This window comes from Diplotaxodon limnothrissa, linkage group LG3 (genome assembly GCF_057381915.1).
Source record: "Diplotaxodon limnothrissa isolate DT_005_m linkage group LG3, D_limnothrissa_male_GT1.1, whole genome shotgun sequence".
Lineage (NCBI taxonomy): Eukaryota > Metazoa > Chordata > Actinopteri > Cichliformes > Cichlidae > Diplotaxodon > Diplotaxodon limnothrissa.
The window spans coordinates 10,376,722-10,396,131 of NC_140598.1; the positions used below are offsets into that span (position 1 = coordinate 10,376,722).

The 19,410-nt window shown below is 39.7% G+C and overlaps 1 protein-coding gene across 1 annotated transcript in view; it reads left to right on the forward strand.

Annotated features, from left to right (window-relative positions):
- Positions 1-1,335: 1,335 nt before the first annotated feature.
- The window catches only part of LOC146634425 (NACHT, LRR and PYD domains-containing protein 12-like), a 106,126-nt gene continuing 88,051 nt past the window's right edge, over positions 1,336-19,410 (forward strand). The window contains exons 1-8 of the mRNA XM_085349898.1: positions 1,336-1,503; positions 1,616-1,765; positions 1,872-1,985; positions 5,375-5,616; positions 5,733-7,512; positions 13,457-13,633; positions 15,378-15,554; positions 17,713-17,886. Of these exons, the coding sequence (XP_085206024.1) occupies positions 1,415-1,503; positions 1,616-1,765; positions 1,872-1,985; positions 5,375-5,616; positions 5,733-7,512; positions 13,457-13,633; positions 15,378-15,554; positions 17,713-17,886 (2,903 nt within the window). The 5' untranslated portion in view covers positions 1,336-1,414. The remainder of the gene's footprint in view (positions 1,504-1,615; positions 1,766-1,871; positions 1,986-5,374; positions 5,617-5,732; positions 7,513-13,456; positions 13,634-15,377; positions 15,555-17,712; positions 17,887-19,410) is intronic.

Genomic DNA, 19,410 nt, shown 5'->3' on the forward strand with positions numbered 1-19,410 from the left:
TATTGATTAGACTATTGGAAACATATAACCATTGTGATGGATAAATCAATATATAATATATATATAATACCCAAATATTTAATGTCAGTTTTAACAGCTATTTTAAGAGAGCTATTAGGTCACAATCATGAATAGTTAATAATTCACATTTTTACTTTAGTGCGAACAACTCATATGAATTTCAAAGCTGTTCTAACAGCTTTGTCCATTTTCAGTTTGTTTAAGGCTTGATCTCAGTCATCCAGTGATATATCAGAATCACACATTTCTCTGTATACAGAATCGATTTTTGGAATATAAGATTCAATCTGATCAAAACAAGTTAATGAATCAGTAATTAAATATTTCGAGGAGAATAAATTTGAGTAAAATTTATGTTTTTCTTCCGCTATAGTCTTATGATTTGTGCATTCCTCCCCATTTACGATTATTGTATTAATAGATTTCTTTTCTTGCTTCCGTTTCTCCAAATTGTAGAAATATGAAGCACTTTTTCACCTTCTTCTATCCATTTTGCACGAGCTCTAATGTAAGCTCCATGAGCCTTTTTCTTGTATAGATCATCTAATTGAGCCTGTAAAGACAACAGGGATTTCTTATCAGCCTCTGACATAAAATGTCTATTACAATAGTTATTTATATTGTAAAGTAATTTACTTTCAAATTCCTTCTGTTGTCTACTTTTCATTTTACTAAACATAATTGAAAATTCTTTAACTTTAAATTAAAAATAATCCCATCTATGTATGTAATTGCCAATTGTTACATTGTTGTACATTTTATGGAGGAGCTCTTTAACTATATTAACATACCCATCATCCTTTAACAGATCTGCATTAAATATATGAACTGAATGTTTCTTTCAGGCTGTAAAAACCTTATTTATCCTCCATTACAGTCCTGCATTCAGAGCATTACTTCTGTTATATTAGTACATGTATTTTATTCTGATGAACACATGAAACTCTGAGCTGGATTGAATCCATTGGATCAGAGTCCAGGACTCAGACTAAACACACTGAATGTGTCCTGAGCTCGGCCGCTGTTCCACAGTAACTGCTGCCAGAGTCACTGTTACTGAGTTAGCTTAGCTAGCAGGGCAGCTAGCAGTTAGAGTATGAACTCTGTAAGCAGTCAGCTCGGTCCTGGACATGGTTACTGACATAAAGCTGCTCTCTGCAGCCATGTTTGACCTGCTGCTTTGTAGGACTACAGTAATGGAGGATTTGGAGGCTGAACTGGGCTCTGTGACACTTTTTGTAGTGAACTGATGAAAGCTGCGTCTCAGATGGATGTTAGTCCAACACATCAGACACGACCTCTGCAGCTCTCAGTTGATGTGCACATGAATGATTTGTGTTTCCTCTGCAGGTGAAGGTAGAAAGTGTGTGTGAGCTGATGTGAATTGAGCAGCATGGATCAGTGTGAGGACAGAGAGGAGGGAGTCCCTCCCTCTAAAAGCACTCTGTGTGGGGAACATGAGAGCCAGACCAAAGCTCAGAGGTGAGATGACCATCTCTAACTGTCCATGACTCTTCTCCATGTCACAGCTCAGCACTCACATCACTGCTCCATCATTATTCACACTCATACCTCTGTGTGTGTTGTTTTAAAGCCCAGAGCTGTGGGGCGTACCAGGCTCAGCTGGACATAACCGTGAAACTAATCCAGAACCTGGACCTGAACCCAGCTGTGTTTCCTTAAAGAGCAATGACTCGAAGGAAATTGTTGTAAACTTTAACAAAAGACTGTTATGTGACAAAGAGTAAGTACATTATTTTTATGAGATTGTTCATCATGTCTTTAATTTAATATTTCCAGTTTTTCCTTCCTGTCTCATGAAGCTGTTACATTTATTGTTTTTCTTTTAGGATCAATAAGAGGCCAGAATCTCCTGGACCTGAACCCAGCTGTGTTTCCTTAAAGAGCAACGTGTCGAAGGATGCTGTTATAGACTTTAAAGGCTGTTCTTCTGCTGCTGAGAGGTAATGTGTGTCTAGATGTTGTTCCTGACTCTGTATTTCTGAATAAATCCTCATGTTTAATATCAGCTCAGCTCTTTTTCACACATTTCTATGTTGGTATGTGAAGCGGTGTGTGTTGGAGTGTTTCCACAAACACAGCAGTCAGAGTGGAAAGAGTGGATGTTGTAGGAGGTGTTTGTGTAGTGAAGAGGCTGAGTGTCTGTAGGACTCCAGCTGCTCCAGCAGGTGTCTCCTTTGTGCTTTGCTTCAAACACAGTGTAGGGAGGAGCTTCCACTCAGGTGTTTCAGGTGTTGCTGGATGGAGGAGGACAAATAGTTTTTCCCTTCAGTGACACTTCAGCAGCTCAATGTTCTGGGAGATGTTTGTCTTTATGAAGGTTTATGGATTCTTGTTCTTACTTTGGTTAAACTGAGCAATACATTTTCCATCTAACATTTAAAGTAAATTTCCAGGTGAATAAAAGATCTGCAGCTGCAGCCTCTGTGATGTTTCACAGTCTGAAAGTAACAAATTCAACCAGAGTTCAAACAAAGGCTTAATATACATGTGTGTTTGATATAATGCCAACAAGTACAAATAGGTGTTCTTACAGGTCTTAATCACAGAGGTCTGATAAGTCTGGTGACTTTCACACTCAGCAATTTTGCTGCCTTTTATTTTATATTGGCCTTTTTAAAGCCCTTCAAAGTCTCCCACATTCATACAGAGCTTTTAACACCAAACTCCTTTACAGTCCTTCTCCTCTCACACACGATCACACGACTGATTTGTCTGCAGCAGCTGTGTTACTGCTAGTATTTTATTATGTGTGTAATCTCCTCATATTGTTCCTGTGGTTTAGTTTGACTTCCTTCTGCAAACTCAGCTGCTCTGTTGCTGATACACGTCTCCATGAATATGATTGATCAGATGCTGCCAACACCATGTGTTTCATGTGAGCGCTCAGCTGAAACCCTGGGTTGACTTATCGAGTTAATAACAAGCTTCACGTGACTGTGAATGCTAAAGTGAATCCAGATAAAGGAACAAGACCCTGCTAATGTTGGACTCACTCCTTAGTGTAGATCCCAGGAGGAAGTTCAACATAGCCATTCTTTGTGCTAGCTCGACCAACCCTGAGACCACAGTGCAGGATAATGATCATCATCTGTCTCTGTCAAGGACATTTAAAATCCACAAATAACAAAAATAATTATATTTGATCATTAAAAATATGTTTTCACTTAAAAAAGCTTGAGCACACTGGTGGATTACAGAAACATGAAAACTCGTTAACAGTAAAGTTAATTTAGGCGTAAACAAAGTGTCAAACATACTGAAGTAGAAGGACTGATGTTTGTGTTAAAATACCCTCTTAAAGCTGAAATACTGATTCAACTTTCTCCAAAGGTTGATTCTGTTCATCTGTTCGTAGCGTTTTGTGGGAGAAACGTTTCGTCTCTCATCCAGGTGACTCCTTCAGTCTCAGCTGACTGCAGGTTTCCAATCTTACAAACAGGACATTTGCATAATAACTGAAACCAGCCCACTGAAGGAACAAAGTGCTGGGAGGTCAGTTCCTTAATCTTAATTATGCTAATTCTTATGACCATTGATCAACAACCACTGATCAGTGTCCATGAGCACCATTCACAGAGAGTTGGGGAATGGCTGCAATCACAGCATTGTAAGATGGTGACAGATGTACCCTTAGGCCCCCTCCTCCATTCAGAGATGGTCTTTCCCTTTTCACCTAAATGACGTCCTTGACTCCGCCCTCAAACCAGCATTCCTCCCTGTCCAGGATGTTACATCCTCATCATTGAAAGAGTGTCAACTGGCCTGTTGGTGTAAATAGACTGCAGAGTCCTGGCCTGACGAGGTGGCTCTTCTGTGTTGTAGCCAGAGGTTGTTTGGTTTCCTCAATGTATAAATCCTGCCAATCCTCCTGCACTTAACAGCTACACTATGTTACTCTGTTTGTGTCGGGGGACCCGATCCTTGGGGTGGACCAGTTTTTGGCGCAGCGTGTTTTGGGGTTTAAAAGCCACAGAGACCAGGTGTCTCAACTGCTCCGACACTCCTGACACGTACGGGATCACTACAGGTTTTCTCTTAGGCAGCGGTTGTCCTTCTCACCTGGATCGGCGGGAGCTTTCTTTAGGTGCCTTTGCAGCTTTGACAAAAGTCCAGCTGGGATAACCACATTTACGCTACGTCCAGATGAACAGAATCAACTTTTGGAGATTTACTTTCCTGGATGATTGAGAATGCATCAAGACGTTCCTCCTAAAGTGTTATTCAGTGTTGTGACAGTCAGCTACTTCAGCTGCTGCTGGGATGGGCTGTGGCAAAGAGAACAGAGAAAATCAAAATCAGAGTTTTTCTCTGAATTAAAAGCAAGGAAACAACAATATATTCTACATGGTGAAACTGATGGTTTATGGTGTTTGGGTCTGTTTTTCTGTATTCATGCAGATAGAGTGTAAACTCAGATGAATTATACCATCAAATGTTAAAGGAAAATATCAGGATGAGTGTCTGTGAGCTGAGAAGGACGTGAAGCGAGCAGTTTATCCCAGAGCTGAAGCTGCTCTGTGTGCAGAGATGAGCTCAGATTCCTGCTGTGATTGATCAGCAGTCACAGAAATGTAGACTTGTAGTTGTTACTGCAGTATGGTCACAGCAGATACTGATAAACATGTATTATGAGGATGGATGATCAAGTTTCTCACTCTCTCCTTTAAATCTCAGTTGTTTTCTTCTTCACAGTTTATCTGTTAATTTATTAATGAATAACACTGAAAGAGTTTCTGTTATATTTCCCCTTGAACATCAGCTTATTAGGGCGGCATTAGGAAATAGCCCCCCTCCAAAGAATGAATAAATGAATGATGATAATAATAAAATGATTAAAAAGCAGAGCTCAGAGTGGTAGAATGGTCAAACATGGATCCACGGGTGGTTCAACTGCATTTGGTGACGTGACTAAAGCAAATCTTTCAAATAATCCCACCATCAACGGGATGTTGTCTCCTTTACTATGGTTACTTTACTTGGTCACCGTGTGAATTTCTTTGAAATGAACCAAATTCTTTTATTTGTTAGTTGTTGCATATTTAACCTCTACAGTCAGGAAAGGAGGAGATGAGGCCTCAACAATGTTGGGTTGTAGCTGTGGTTGAGGTTAGAGTGAGTGTCCATGGAATAAATGTAAGTCAGTGAACTGGAAACATGACTGTGTTCAAACTTTGTTTTCCTTTTTATAATGAGTCTAATCAAAGGTGGACAGAAGTATCTCCACTTTGACTTTTCTGTGTCACCATCAGAGCTTCTGCACAGTGTCATCAAATCTGGATGTTTGTCACTAACAGTCACTGATTTTAGTGATAAAGAAATGTGTTCACAGAGGGAGGAAGAGGAAGAGGAGTGGTGTTTGTGAGGAGGAGCAGCTGTCCTGCTGTGCTTTGTGCCAGGACGTCCTGAAGGATCCAGTCTCTACCAGCTGTGGACACTGGTTCTGCAGACAGTGCATCTCCTCATACTGGGACCAGTCTGCTTCATCAGGAGACTCCTCCTGTCCCCAGTGTGGAGAAAGATCCAGAAGCAGAGCTGGACTGCAGACAGCCAGTCAGAGCAGCTGTGTACAAAGTAAGACTGAACATCTGTGTGCTGATGGACTCATTTCTGAAAACTGGACTTCTTGTGTTGTTCAGACATTGAAGAGTTTTCTTTCTCTTTAGTCTCATTGTTTTTCTTTCTTTCAGCAGATGTTGGTCTGCAGGAGGTTTTAGATGAACATAAGATCAGTCTGAGGAGGAGATGTGAACGTGTGACTGAAGGAAGTGATGAAACAGGAAGTAGAGCCCTCCTCAACAGGATCTACACTGAGCTCTACATCACAGAGGGACAGAGTGAAGAGGTTCATACCCAACATGAGGTGAGGCAGCTGGAGACAGCTTCCAAGATGGACGCCCTCCATGACGCTCCAATCAGGTGCCAGGACATCTTTAAAGCCTTACCTGACCAACAGAGACCCATCAGAGTGGTTCTGACCAACGGCGTGGCTGGTGTTGGAAAAACCTTCTCAGTGCAGAAGTTCACTCTGGACTGGGCAGAGGGCTTGGAGAACCAACATGTCAGTGTGGTGGTTCTGCTTTCATTCAGGGAGCTGAACCTGATCAGAGATGAGCAGTACAGTCTTCTGGAGCTGCTCCATGTTTTCCATCCAACATTACAGAAGGTCACAGCAGAGAAGCTGGCTGTCTCTCAGCTTTTGTTCATCTTTGACGGCCTGGATGAAAGCAGACTTTCATTGGATTTCACCAACAGGAAGCTGCTGTCTGATGTCACACAGAAGTCATCAGTCAGCCAGCTGCTGACAAACCTCATCCAGGGGAATCTGCTTCCCTCGGCTCTCGTCTGGATAACTTCCCGACCTGCAGCAGCCAATCAGATCCCTCCTACATGTGTTGACAGGCTAACAGAAGTACGAGGCTTCACTGACGCCCAGAAGGAGGAGTACTTCAGGAGGAGATTCAGTGATGAAGAGCTGTCCAGCAGAATCATCTCCCACATGAAGACATCCAGGAGCCTCCACATCATGTGTAGTATCCCAGTCTTCTGCTGGATCACTGCTACAGTTCTGGAGCACATGTTGACTACAGAGCAGAGAGGAGAGCTGCCCAAGACCCTGACTGACATGTACTCACACTTCCTGGTGGTTCAGACAAAGAGGAAGAAGAACAAGTACCATGAGGGACGTGAGACGAGTCCACAGGAGCTGACGGAGGCTGACAGGGAAGTTCTTCTGAAGCTGGGGAGGCTGGCGTTTGAACATCTGGAGAAAGGAAACATCATGTTCTACCAAGAAGACCTGGAGCAGTGTGGTCTGGATGTGACAGAGGCCTCGGTGTACTCAGGAGTTTGTACAGAGATCTTCAAAAGAGAGTGTGTGATCTTCCAGAAACCAGTCTACTGCTTTGTTCATCTGAGCATTCAGGAGTTTCTGGCTGCAGTCTACATGTTCCACTGTCACACCAACAGGAAGACAGAGGTGCTGAAGAACTTTTTGGGAAAAAAATACAACGAGTCCTCTCTGGATGATTTCCTTAAACGAGCCATGTCTAAATCCCTCCAGAGTAAAAATGGCCACCTGGACCTGTTTGTTCGCTTCCTTCATGGCCTCTGTCTGGAGTCCAACCAGAGACTCTTAGTAGGTCTGCTGGGTCAGACAAAGATCAGTCCAGGAACCATCCAGAGAGTCATCAACAACCTGAAGAAGATGAACAGTGATGAAATCTCTCCTGACAGAAGCATCAACATCTTCCACTGTCTGATGGAGATGAATGACCTCTCATTATTTCAGGAGATCCAAGAGTTCCTGAAGTCAGAGAAGGAACTCTCTGAGATCCAGTGCTCAGCTCTGGCCTTCATGCTGCAGATGTCAGAGGAGGTTCTGGATGAGTTGGACCTGCAGAAGTACAAAACATCAGAGCGGGGACAACAGAGACTGATTCCAGCTGTGAGGAACTGCAGAAAGGCTGGGTGAGTCCAGATGTGATCATTAACATCATTGATCAGTGTAGGTTAGTAGTTTAATGTTGAAAATAAAATCAGATTGTAACCATGTTTGTGTCCGTATGCTGCAACCTTCCACACCATTCCTTTATTGTACAGACTCAGCAGCAGCTCCATGGATCCCAAATCCAAGAGTGGAGAACAGATTTGAAGTGTGTCACATCCATGCAGTCACAGCTGTTTCCACCATGTTTCCACTGATATTAATCCTGTTCAATGACACGTTTCATATCAGTGAATAAGTTCTTTAGGACGTCCACTGACATGTTTAAGTGTCCTGCTGGAAATCACTCAAATCATCCATGAAATCCATGAAAAATCCTTTTAGTGTTTCTAACTTCACCCTCTGTCCTCTCTCTCTCTCCATCCTCCTCACTGCTTCTTTCACTGCTGGATTTTTAACTAAGAACTGATCAACTGATGTGATCAGCTGAGTGATTACAGCCGGATTGGCGTCCTTGCGGTGGTGCCGTAATGTTTGGTGATAAGAAAAAATTCCAAATAATTCTGGCTATAGATTTTGTTTGGGCAAACAAAGGTACTAATAATTGACATCAAAGAGAGACAAAATGGCAAAGATGAAGAAAGTCGAAGAAGATCTGGAAGAGATTAAGCATTCACTTAATTCGTTGACGTCGGAAATTGAAAAAGTAAATAAGCAACAAGGAATATTAATGTCGATGATGGAGCAAATCAAAGAACTAAAAGATCTGGTCAAGGAGAAAGATAAGACAATCCATTTTTTGGAAAGGAAGGTGGACGACCTAGAACAGCAGGCTCGACTCGAGGAAATGGTCATTACAGGTCTGGAAACTAAACACAGAACATATGCGAGAGTTACCGAATCTGGGACTGGTGCAAAACGAGGAGAGGACGTGCCCCCGATGGAGGAGCTACAATCGTTGGAACGGCAGGTTGTGGAATTCTTTTCGAGTAAAAATCTTCCCCTGCATAGTAACAATATATCTGCATGCTATACTCTTCCTAGAAGGTACAAAAATGCTCCTCCAGCAATTGTAGTGAGATTTGTTAATCGAAAACACAAAGTAGAATTGCTGAGACGGTCCAGCCTTTTGAAAGGAAGTGGAGTATATCTGAATGAACATCTTACAAAAAGAAATGCAGATATTGCAAGACAAGCTCGTATTTTACGGAAGGAGAAAAAGATTCAAGCAACCTGGACCAGGAATTGCAAAGTGATGATTAAACTGAATGGAACACCAGAAGAAGCCAAGGTTGTAACGATTAAGGAACTTGAGGAATTGGACAATTATACGTGATAATATGATTAAGATAGACAAATGGTTGCGACCAATTATGGCTATAACTAGTTTATTTTTGGCAAGGTCAAATGCTACCTCGGGAGGAAAAGGACAAAAGGAAATTGTAAAATTGGATATGGAAGATAACAAGATCAACGGACTTTAAAATATGTTGATAAATGAATGTGAGATTGCTTAGGATCTTTTCTTTCCTTTTTCAGTTTTTTTTTTTTTTTTTTCTTCTCCTTCTTTTCTCTTTTTTTTGTTTCCTTCTCTTTCTTATGAGGTAATAGATAGCGCTAGAATAATTTATGCATTATGTTTGACGACACAGATTATAAATCATATGATTTTGAAGTAGGTATTGACCCTGAAAGGAATGTGCTTAATACAATTAATGTCACATGTGATTATTTTACAGAGGAGCAATTCAGGGATAAGGTTGATATAGTCAATACATTTTCTTTAATTCATATTAACTGCAGAAGTCTTTATAGAAGTTTTGCTTCGATTGAAGATTTTCTGTATAGTCTGAGAGGCAAGTTTCAAATAATTGCTCTGTCTGAAACATGGTTAGATGAGAATAAGGGTTGTAATTTTTGTATTGAAGGATACGATTTGTACTTTGTGAATAGAATTAAGACAAAGGCAGGAGGGGTGGCACTTTTCGTTAATTGTGATTTGAAATGTAAAAAAGTTGAATGTATGTCTGTTGTTATGGATGATTTAATGGAGTCTGTGACAGTAGAATTGGATATAGAAAAGAGAAGTAATATAATTGTAACGTGTATATATAGGAAACCGGGATCACAGATTGAGTTATTTACAGAAGCAGTAGAAAATTTATTGAGTAAGGTTAAGGGAAATAAGACTGTATGTTTGTGTGGTGATTACAATATTGATCTTTGTAAAGTGACAAATGATAAGGCTTCGTCAGATTTTTTTGAATTATTATATGGTAAAGGATTTTATCCTTTAATTATAAAGCCGAGTAGAATAACGGATAAATCAGAAACATTAATTGATCATATTTTTATTAATAGTTTGGAGAATAATATTGAAAGTGGCCTCATCATAAATGATATAAGCGATCATCTACCAGTCTTTTTTATTTTCGATTTAAAAATGAAAAGAAAGAAAGAAGCTAGTTTTGTGAGTTATAGAAGGTTAAGAAATGATGAAGCAATTAATAGGTTTAGACAAGATCTCATGGAAACGGACTGGAAGGAGGTTTATGTTAATGAGGTCAACATTGCATACGGAGTATTTTTAAATATATATTTGGCCTTGTATGATAAACATTGTCCATTGATATCATTTAAGCATAAGAAAAAGAATATAAATAGGAAACCTTGGATAACTAAGGGTCTTGCAAATGCGTGTAAAAAGAAAAATAATTTATATAGGGAGTATATAATATATAGAACTAAAAATGCGGAAATGAAATATAAACTATATAAAAATAAGTTGGTATTAATATTGAGGAAAGCTAAGAAAGATTACTATAATAAAGTTTTTCAGGAAAACAAAAATAATATTAAGGGCATTTGGAATATTTTTAAAGAGGTATTGGGTAATAAGAACACACCCATAGTTCGGCCTAATTATTTTATTAATAATAATCAAGTTGTTAAAGACAAGACCGAAGTAGCAAACGAATTCAATTCTTTTTTTGTAAATGTTGGACTTACTTTAGCAAATCTAATCAGGAAAAATGATGATCCAGGAGATGAGGAAGCCTGGATAGGTGATAATAGAATGGTTAATTCCATATTTTTAGCCGATACTACCATAAAAGAAATAGTAGCAATCGTAAAAAATTGTAAAAATAAAAAATCTACTGATTGTGATGGTATAGACATGGTCATAATTAAAAAGACAATAGATTGTATAAGTACTCCTCTTTGTTATATTTTTAATCTTTCGCTACAGTCAGGAGTATTCCCTGACAGAATGAAAGTGGCAAAAGTAATACCATTATATAAATCAGGAGATAAGCATAGTTTTAACAATTATAGGCCAGTGTCTCTTTTATCACAGTTTTCAAAATTGCTAGAAAAACTCTTTGCACAAAGACTTGATAGTTTTATTGAAAAATATCAACTAATACATGAAAACCAATTTGGATTTCGTAAAAATAGGTCAACGGCATTAGCGTTGTTGACTTTTATTGAAGATATTTCATCTGCAACACATAATAATAAATACACAGTGGGAGTATTTGTTGATTTAAAAAAAGCTTTTGATACGATACAACATTCTATTTTGATTTCTAAATTGTATAACTATGGAGTGAGAGGAGTAGCATTGAATTGGTTAATGAGTTATTTAGAGAATAGGTTGCAATATGTTTATTATTTTGGCAATACTTCTGAAAGACTGAAGATTGTATGTGGTGTTCCTCAAGGTTATATTTTGGGACCTAAACTCTTTAATTTATATATTAATGATATTTGTGACGTATCTAAAAGGTTAAATTCGATTTTATTTGCAGATGACACAAATTTTTATTGCTCTGGAGAGAATTTGCAAGACTTGGTTGAAATTATGACTTCTGAGATGTTAAGAATAAAAAAATGGTTTGATGTAAATAAATTATCTTTGAATCTGACAAAAACGAAATATATGATATTTGGCAATCGTGTAAAGGAGGATAAAGTCATTATGTTTATAGAGGAAGAATTGATTGAAAGAGTTACTGAATTTCGTTTTTTGGGTGTAATAGTGGATGAGAATTTGACATGGAAATCTCATATTGAACATATTAGAAAGAAAATGGTTAAAAGTATTTATATTTTGGGTAGTATAAGAGATTTATTAAATTATAAAACAATGCGTATTTTATATTTTTCTTTGTTTTTTTCATATATCAACTATTGTGTTGAAGTTTGGGGGAATACATATGAGAATACCATAAAACCTTTAAACCTATTACAGAAGAAAGTTATACGAATAATTCATAATGTTAAATATAGAGAACATACAAACAAATTATTTATAGAATCAAAATTATTAAAATTAGGAGATTTAGTGAAATTACGGACATTATTAATTATGTTTAAGGCTAAAAATAATATTTTGCCTTTTAAGTTACAAAGAGTATTTTTGATGTGTTCAAGGGGAGAAGAGAATAGAAGGAAATTTTATTTTAAACATCAGTTAGCCAGGACTACACAAAGATTAATGAGCACAACGGTTAGGGGTATAAGACTGTGGAATTCACTTCATTATAATTTAAAGAATTGTATAAATTTACAATGTTTTAAAAAGTGTTATATGTTTAAAACGATAACTCAGTATGAAGAATGCGAATGAATGTGATGTTGGTTTGGGATTCGACCGGAGAGAAATGTCAATATTAGTTTGTTCCTGATTTTTTTGGTGCCCACCGGTGATATAAGTTCGATGGTAGATAGGGGGCAGGGTTTAATAAGAATATTTTCTTCTTCCTGCTCCTTTTCAGACATGGTTGTTGTGTTTTGTTGACAGAAGATGTGGTTGTTTTGTTTGATTTGTAGTACCAAGTGTGAAATAAATAAAAATGAAATGAAAATGAAATGAAATGAAATAATCACACAAACATCGTATTCAGCTACAAAATAACACAATAATATCATCTGATGATCATTATTATAAGAGCAGGATCCATATTTGATATCAGAGTAACACACTGCTTGGTTATGTGCAGTCATCATCAGTGACTGTGGGTCAAACAGAAGCTCTCTGATTGGTTGCTGACCTTGGTCACCTGTCCACTCTCACCTGTTTGTGTTTGCTCTCTCTTTGCTGTCTCCATCTTCTCTCTCCTTTCTCTCCCTCTCTGTCTTTGTACGTCACTCAGGTCCAATGGAAACAGTGACATTTACAAACCAATCAAAGACAAACTGATCCATGTCAGGTTATAACAATATTCAAAGTGAATACAGGCTGCTGCTGGACACAGACAGGTAACATCATTTTGACTTGCTGTCACCTGGATCTGGACTCATAAACACTGAAGCCCTGAACAGGAATACAAATCATTTTCTGCCAACTAGCGACACACCAGCAGATAATGGCTCAGAAAGCTCAAATGAGCCAATCATTTCTGTGTTTAGTTCCCCTGAAATCAGATCTGATATCAGCAGCTCTGAGTTCATTCATCATTATTGTCCAGTGATGAGATTTCTGCTCCGTTTGGTAACAGTCAGCAGGTTTTTCCTGCGTGTGGACGTGAACAGTCGTACCTGACAGCAGGTAGCAAACAGAGATCATCTTTCCAGCTGGAACTCTTCACTGAGCTGAACTCATTCAAAATGTTCTGGAGTCAAAACAGGAAACAGTCCAAATGTGTGTCTTCACTCTGACTCTGGATCAGATCTCAGTGACAGACTGTGGACATTATGGAAGCCTAAATGTGACACCATCTTCCTCCTTCATCTGCAGATTAAAGCCAAACAAAGATTCTCATTAAAAGTCTGCAGGTCTGAGAGAGACTCAATCGTTGTGTCATGTCAAACACAGTAAGAGGAGCTGAAGCACAGATGTGAAGAGCAGATTCATCAGATTATGACCTCACTCTGTTTTGTCTTCATATACATTCAGTCTGTGTTTATAATGCAGATTTTCTGCTTTTATAATAACACATTTTATATTTTCTATCATCACAGACTGACTGAGTGTCGACTCTCAGAGTCTCACTGTGAAGTTGTGGCCTCAGCTCTGAAGTCCAACCCCTCCCATCTGACAGAGCTGGACATGAGTAGAAACTACAACCTGCAGGATTCGGGTGTGAAGCTTCTGTGTGCTGGACTGGAGAGTCCAAACTGTCGACTGGAGACTCTGAGGTGAGTTCACTGACTGCGGCTGTTGTTGTTTTTCTATATTTCAGGTCTTTGATTGATGTTTGAAACTTTCTTTAATTCCTAAATGTTCAGGATGTGTGTGAAGACAAATGTGAAGAAGTTTGAGTGCTTTCAGAAATGTTGTCTTTCCAAACGACTGAACAAGAGTTTTTCCTTTTGGCTCCAAACAGAAGTGACAGACTTGAGCAGGGTTCATTTAAAGGCTGACAGAAGTGGAGTGGTGACGGGGAGATGTTTGACAGGACAGTGTTTCAGCCTCCACAGGTTCATGTTGTGCTCCATCAGTCAGTGAAGATGAAGTCAGTGCTGATGAGGCTGTAGAGTGTGTGAGGGATGTGAATGAGGATGATGAAGATCTGATGATAGCAGATAAAAACAGGCTGCAGAGACTTTGAGCCATACAGGGCACACAGTGTGTGTACAGAACAGCTGAAATCATTATGGAGGCCTCACTGGAATATGGAAGCATCACAGTACAGCTTCAGTGAAGCATTAAAGTCTCTGATATGAGATGAGAAATGAAGCAGCCAGAGCTTTTTCATGAGTGGAAATCCACTGTGACTGTGAGCTGCTGCTACAGCCTCCAGATTAGCCAGCAGCTCATCCTGCTCAACATTTTCTCACCAACTTTAATGGAAGTGTGATGTTTTCAGCTGGAGTGATGGTCAGGGTGGCCTCCCTCTCCTCTTCTTCTCCTCTTCCTCTTTCATTTGTAAAGCCACTTCTGCTGCTTTCATTCATTTGGAAGTCCTGTAGCTGAGTTTGGGAGAGACTAACAGCCTCGGCAGCAGAGGGGAGAAAGGCTGTAACACCACCACTTTACTCTGTTCTACCTGTCACATCATTTTATCAGGAAACAAATATGCTCATGTTTTTACTATGTTTGTCTTGAAGATGTAAGAAGATCACATGGTGCTTTTTATTATTGTGTTGGTTTGCTTCCTGTCTCTTGGATGGAGCCCAGCTGTGCGTGGCCCCTGGGCCTGTGGTCAGAGTGTGTGCTGGATAATCCGGCCCAGGATGAGGCCAAACTGACATGGGATGAAATGTCTGTCACATAATTGAGCTTAGTGTAGTTTCATTTCTGCACAATTTAAAAACAACCAAAACTTTGTTCGGTCTTTTCTATGTTATACTGTAGACTTTCTTTGATACTGTGTCCAAAAGGAGCAGCTTTTACTTTGAAGGGGAGGCGTCTCTGTTTCCTCTTCAGGTTGGATGATGGAAGCAAATGAGTGTGTGATATTCTTTCAGTGTTGCACTTTGTAGACGCTCCCTGAGCACTGGTCTCACAGCCAGCTGCACATAGAGACCAGTGTTGTTAGTCCAGGTCAGAAGATGACTTGTTGGAATGAAAATGAGCTTGTAGTTTGTCTGCTTTAATAATGTGACTGGAAAAAGGTGTTGGACTTCAAATATGTCCATTTCTTTCACACTTCACCTTTAAAAGTGAAGCCTTGTGGTTCCTGGAAGGAAAAACACGACTTTTTCAAGTCTTTGTCCTGTTTTTATGATAAATGTACGACTTTAATGTGAAACATTCAGAGTTTTTTCTCTTGTTGTGTTTGTTTGAAGCTGCTTCCTGTTGGCTTCAGCTGTTTGGAGTTTCCATTTTCTAAACTTCTACATTCTGAACCTTCTTCAGCTCTGAACAGATGATGAAACACTGAATGATTTCAAGCTCACACTTTGTCTAATAAACTTACATCTTTCATTCTTTATGCAGATTGAGGAGCTGTGGTTTGTCAGAGATCAGCTGTGATTATCTGGCAGCAGCACTGAAGTCCAACCCCTCCCATCTGAGAGAGCTGGACCTGAGCTCCAACTACAACCTGCAGGATTCAGGAGTGAAGCATCTGTGTGGTTTCCTGGAGAGTCCAGGATGTGGACTTGAAACTCTGGGGTCAGTCAGCATGTTTTAGTTGTGCTGAGATGAATATGATGTGAAAGTTGTGCTGACACTAAACTGCAGACATCAGGCTGATATTATACTGATCCACACTGAGGATCTTCATGGTAAAGTCTGTTTTCTTCTTCTCTGGTTTAGTCCATTGACTGCAGCAGAACAATGTTCACATTTCAAACAGTGAGACTCAACGTATGGCCCGCGGCCCACACGCGGCCTTCCCACCTTTCCTGATTCAGAGAGAGGGGACCCTGATTAACTGTGTAGTGTTCTTCCTCACAGTTCTAAGTATCAGACACAACAATGAATAATCCACAGCTGACTGTCTTTAGCAGGTCAAAGGTCACGGCACACAGCAGACAGTGGGAAATATTATAACTCTGATCATTTATCAGCACATATCCATATGTATAAAAACAAAGCTGACACTGTGAGACTTGATCAGAGGTGTGATCATCACAGCAGAGGCCTTTGTGTCAAAGTCACTGAGGATCAAACAGAAACACATGAAGCAGATTTTCCTGTTCTGGCTTTTTATAGCAGATAACCTTCAAAATATTCTGCAGTCCATCAAAAACTGAAGCAAACCATGAATCAACATGTGAACATGAGCTGATGCTGCTGAAGTGAAGCAAAGTTACAGAGGTTTGATTACAGACACAGCTGAGAGTTTGTAATCTGTCATCATTTTAAAAGGTTTCAATTTCTTCAGTATTGAACAGCAGAAATGAGGCTTTGTTTTCGGAGGCCGACAGCAGTGAACACAACAGCAGACTGGTGCGTAATAAGCAGTGAATAATGCAGGAAACAGATTTTTGAAGGTAAACTGTTCTTGAAGTACACTGAGAGAGAGAGAGAGCTGTGCAGGAAGTAAACGTCAAAGTCAGAGAGAATTCATGACGATGTTCATCAAACATAAAGCGTAGTTTGGATCTTCTTCTGCTGCTGGTTCAGTCAGTTTTGGTTGGAGACAGATGAAACCTGCAGCTTCAGGATCTGTGAGCTGTCCACTTTCAGCCCCGACGGCGTGTCCGTGTACGTGCCGTCGAGTGAACGATCCACGCTCTGTGTTTCCATCTTTGTGTGTTTAGCTGCTCTCATTTACTGTTTTATCTGTTTGCTTGTTGTTGAAATACTTTTGGGAGCTTTAACCTGAGATTCTGGCAAAATACATTTATATTAAAAATCGATTCAGGATTGAATGAATCAACATCGCTTTATTCAAATTAAAACCATTTAAATAGGAAAATCCATTTTTTTACACCCGCCTCTAATGCTGGGTAATGTCAGCTGGTCCATGTGCAGCTGGCTGTGAGGCTCAGGGAGCGTCTACAAAGTGCAACACTGAAAGAACATCATCCATAAATATTGAGTAATAACTGGACTCTCATACAGCGACACTCAAATGCCTTTAAACATCAGCTTATCCTGCTGATCCAACTCCAACACTGAGTTTGTAAAAACATGTTTGTCAATCATTTTGTTTGGTTTCTGAGGAAAATGATTCAATAACTTGCTGCTAATACACAACATTTCATCATATTTCCTCATAACCCTCTTTTGTCTGACCATTTGATCCCATTTGAATTTGCAATAAAGGATCCACAGAGTTTGGTGACAATAATGACAGAAGATGTTTGTGTGAAAGTGCTGGAAGCAAATGAGTGTGTGATGTTCTTTCAGTGTTGCACTTTGTAGACGCTCCCTGAGCACTGGTCTCACAGCCAGCTGCACATAGAGACCAGTGCTGTTAGTCCAGGTCAGAAGATGACTTGTTGGAATGAAAATGAGCTTGTAGTTTGTCTGCTTTAATAATGTGACTGGAAAAAGGTGTTGGACTTCAAATATGTCCATTTCTTTCACACTTCACCTTTAAAAGTGAAGCCTTGTGGTTCCTGGAAGGAAAAACACGACTTTTTCAAGTCTTTGTCCTGTTTTTATGATAAATGTACGACTTTAATGTGAAACATTCAGAGTTTTTTCTCTTGTTGTGTTTGTTTGAAGCTGCTTCCTGTTGGCTTCAGCTGTTTGGAGTTTCCATTTTCTAAACTTCTACATTCTGAACCTTCTTCAGCTCTGAACAGATGATGAAACACTGAATGATTTCAAGCTCACACTTTGTCTAATAAACTTACATCTTTCATTCTTTATACAGATTGTTGGACTGTGGTTTGTCAAAGATCAGCTGTGATTATCTGGCAGCAGCACTGAAGTCCAACCCCTCCCATCTGAGACAGCTGGACCTGTACAACAACAAGCTGCAGGATTCAGGAGTGAAGCATCTGTGTGGTTTCCTGGAGAGTCCAGGATGTGGACTTGAAACTCTGAGGTCAGTCAGCATGTTTTAGTCGTGCTGAGATGAATATGATGTGAAAGTTGTGCTGACACTAAACTGCAGACATCAGGCTGATATTATACTGATCCACACTGAGGATCTTCATGGTAAAGTCTGTTTTCTTCTTCTCTGGTTTAGTCCATTGACTGCAACAGAACAATGTTCACATTTCAAACAGTGAGACTCAACGTATGGCCCGCGGCCCACACGCGGCCTGCCCACCTTTCCTGATTCAGAGAGAGGGGACCCTGATTAACTGTGTAGTGTTCTTCCTCACAGTTCTAAGTATCAGACACAACAATGAATAATCCACAGCTGACTGTCTTTAGCAGGTCAAAGGTCACGGCACACAGCAGACAGTGGGAAATATTATAACTCTGATCATTTATCAGCACATATCCATATGTATAAAAACAAAGCTCACACTGTGAGACTTGATCAGAGGTGTGATCATCACAGCAGAGGCCTTTGTGTCAAAGTCACTGAGGATCAAACAGAAACACATGAAGCAGATTTTCCTGTTCTGGCTTTTTATAGCAGATAACCTTCAAAATATTCTGCAGTCCATCAAAAACTGAAGCAAACCATGAATCAACATGTGAACATGAGCTGATGCTGCTGAAGGGAAGCAAAGTTACAGAGGTTTGATTACAGACACAGCTGAGAGTTTGTAATCTGTCATCATTTTAAAAGGTTTAAATTTCTTCAGTATTGAACAGCAGAAATGAGGCTTTGTTTTCGGAGGCCGACAGCAGTGAACACAACAGCAGACTGGTGCGTAATAAGCAGTGAATAACGCAGGAAACTGATTTTTGAAGGTAAACTGTTCTTGAAGTACACTGAGAGAGAGAGAGCTGTGCAGGAAGTAAACGTCAAAGTCAGAGAGAATTCATGACGATGTTCATCAAACGTAAAGCGTAGTTTGGATCTTCTTCTGCTGCTGGTTCACTCAGTTTTGGTTGGAGACAGATGAAACCTGCAGCTTCAGGATCTGTGAGCTGTCCACTTTCAGCCCCGACGGCGTGTCCGTGTACGTGCCGTCGAGTGAACGATCCACGCTCTGTGTTTCCATCTTTGTGTGTTTAGCTGCTCTCATTTACTGTTTTATCTGTTTGCTTGTTGTTGAAATACTTTTGGGAGCTTTAACCTGAGATTCTGGCAAAATACATTTATATTAAAAATCGATTCAGGATTGAATGAATCAACATCGCTTTATTCAAATTAAAACCATTTAAATAGGAAAATCCATTTTTTTACACCCGCCTCTAATGCTGGGTAATGTCAGCTGGTCCATGTGCAGCTGGCTGTGAGGCTCAGAGAGCGTCTACAAAGTGCAAGACTGAAAGAACATCATCCATAAATATTGAGTAATAACTGGACTCTCATACAGCGACACTCAAATGCCTTTAAACATCAGCTTATCCTGCTGATCCAACTCCAACACTGAGTTTGTAAAAACATGTTTGTCAATCATTTTGTTTGGTTTCTGAGGAAAATGATTCAATAACTTGCTGCTAA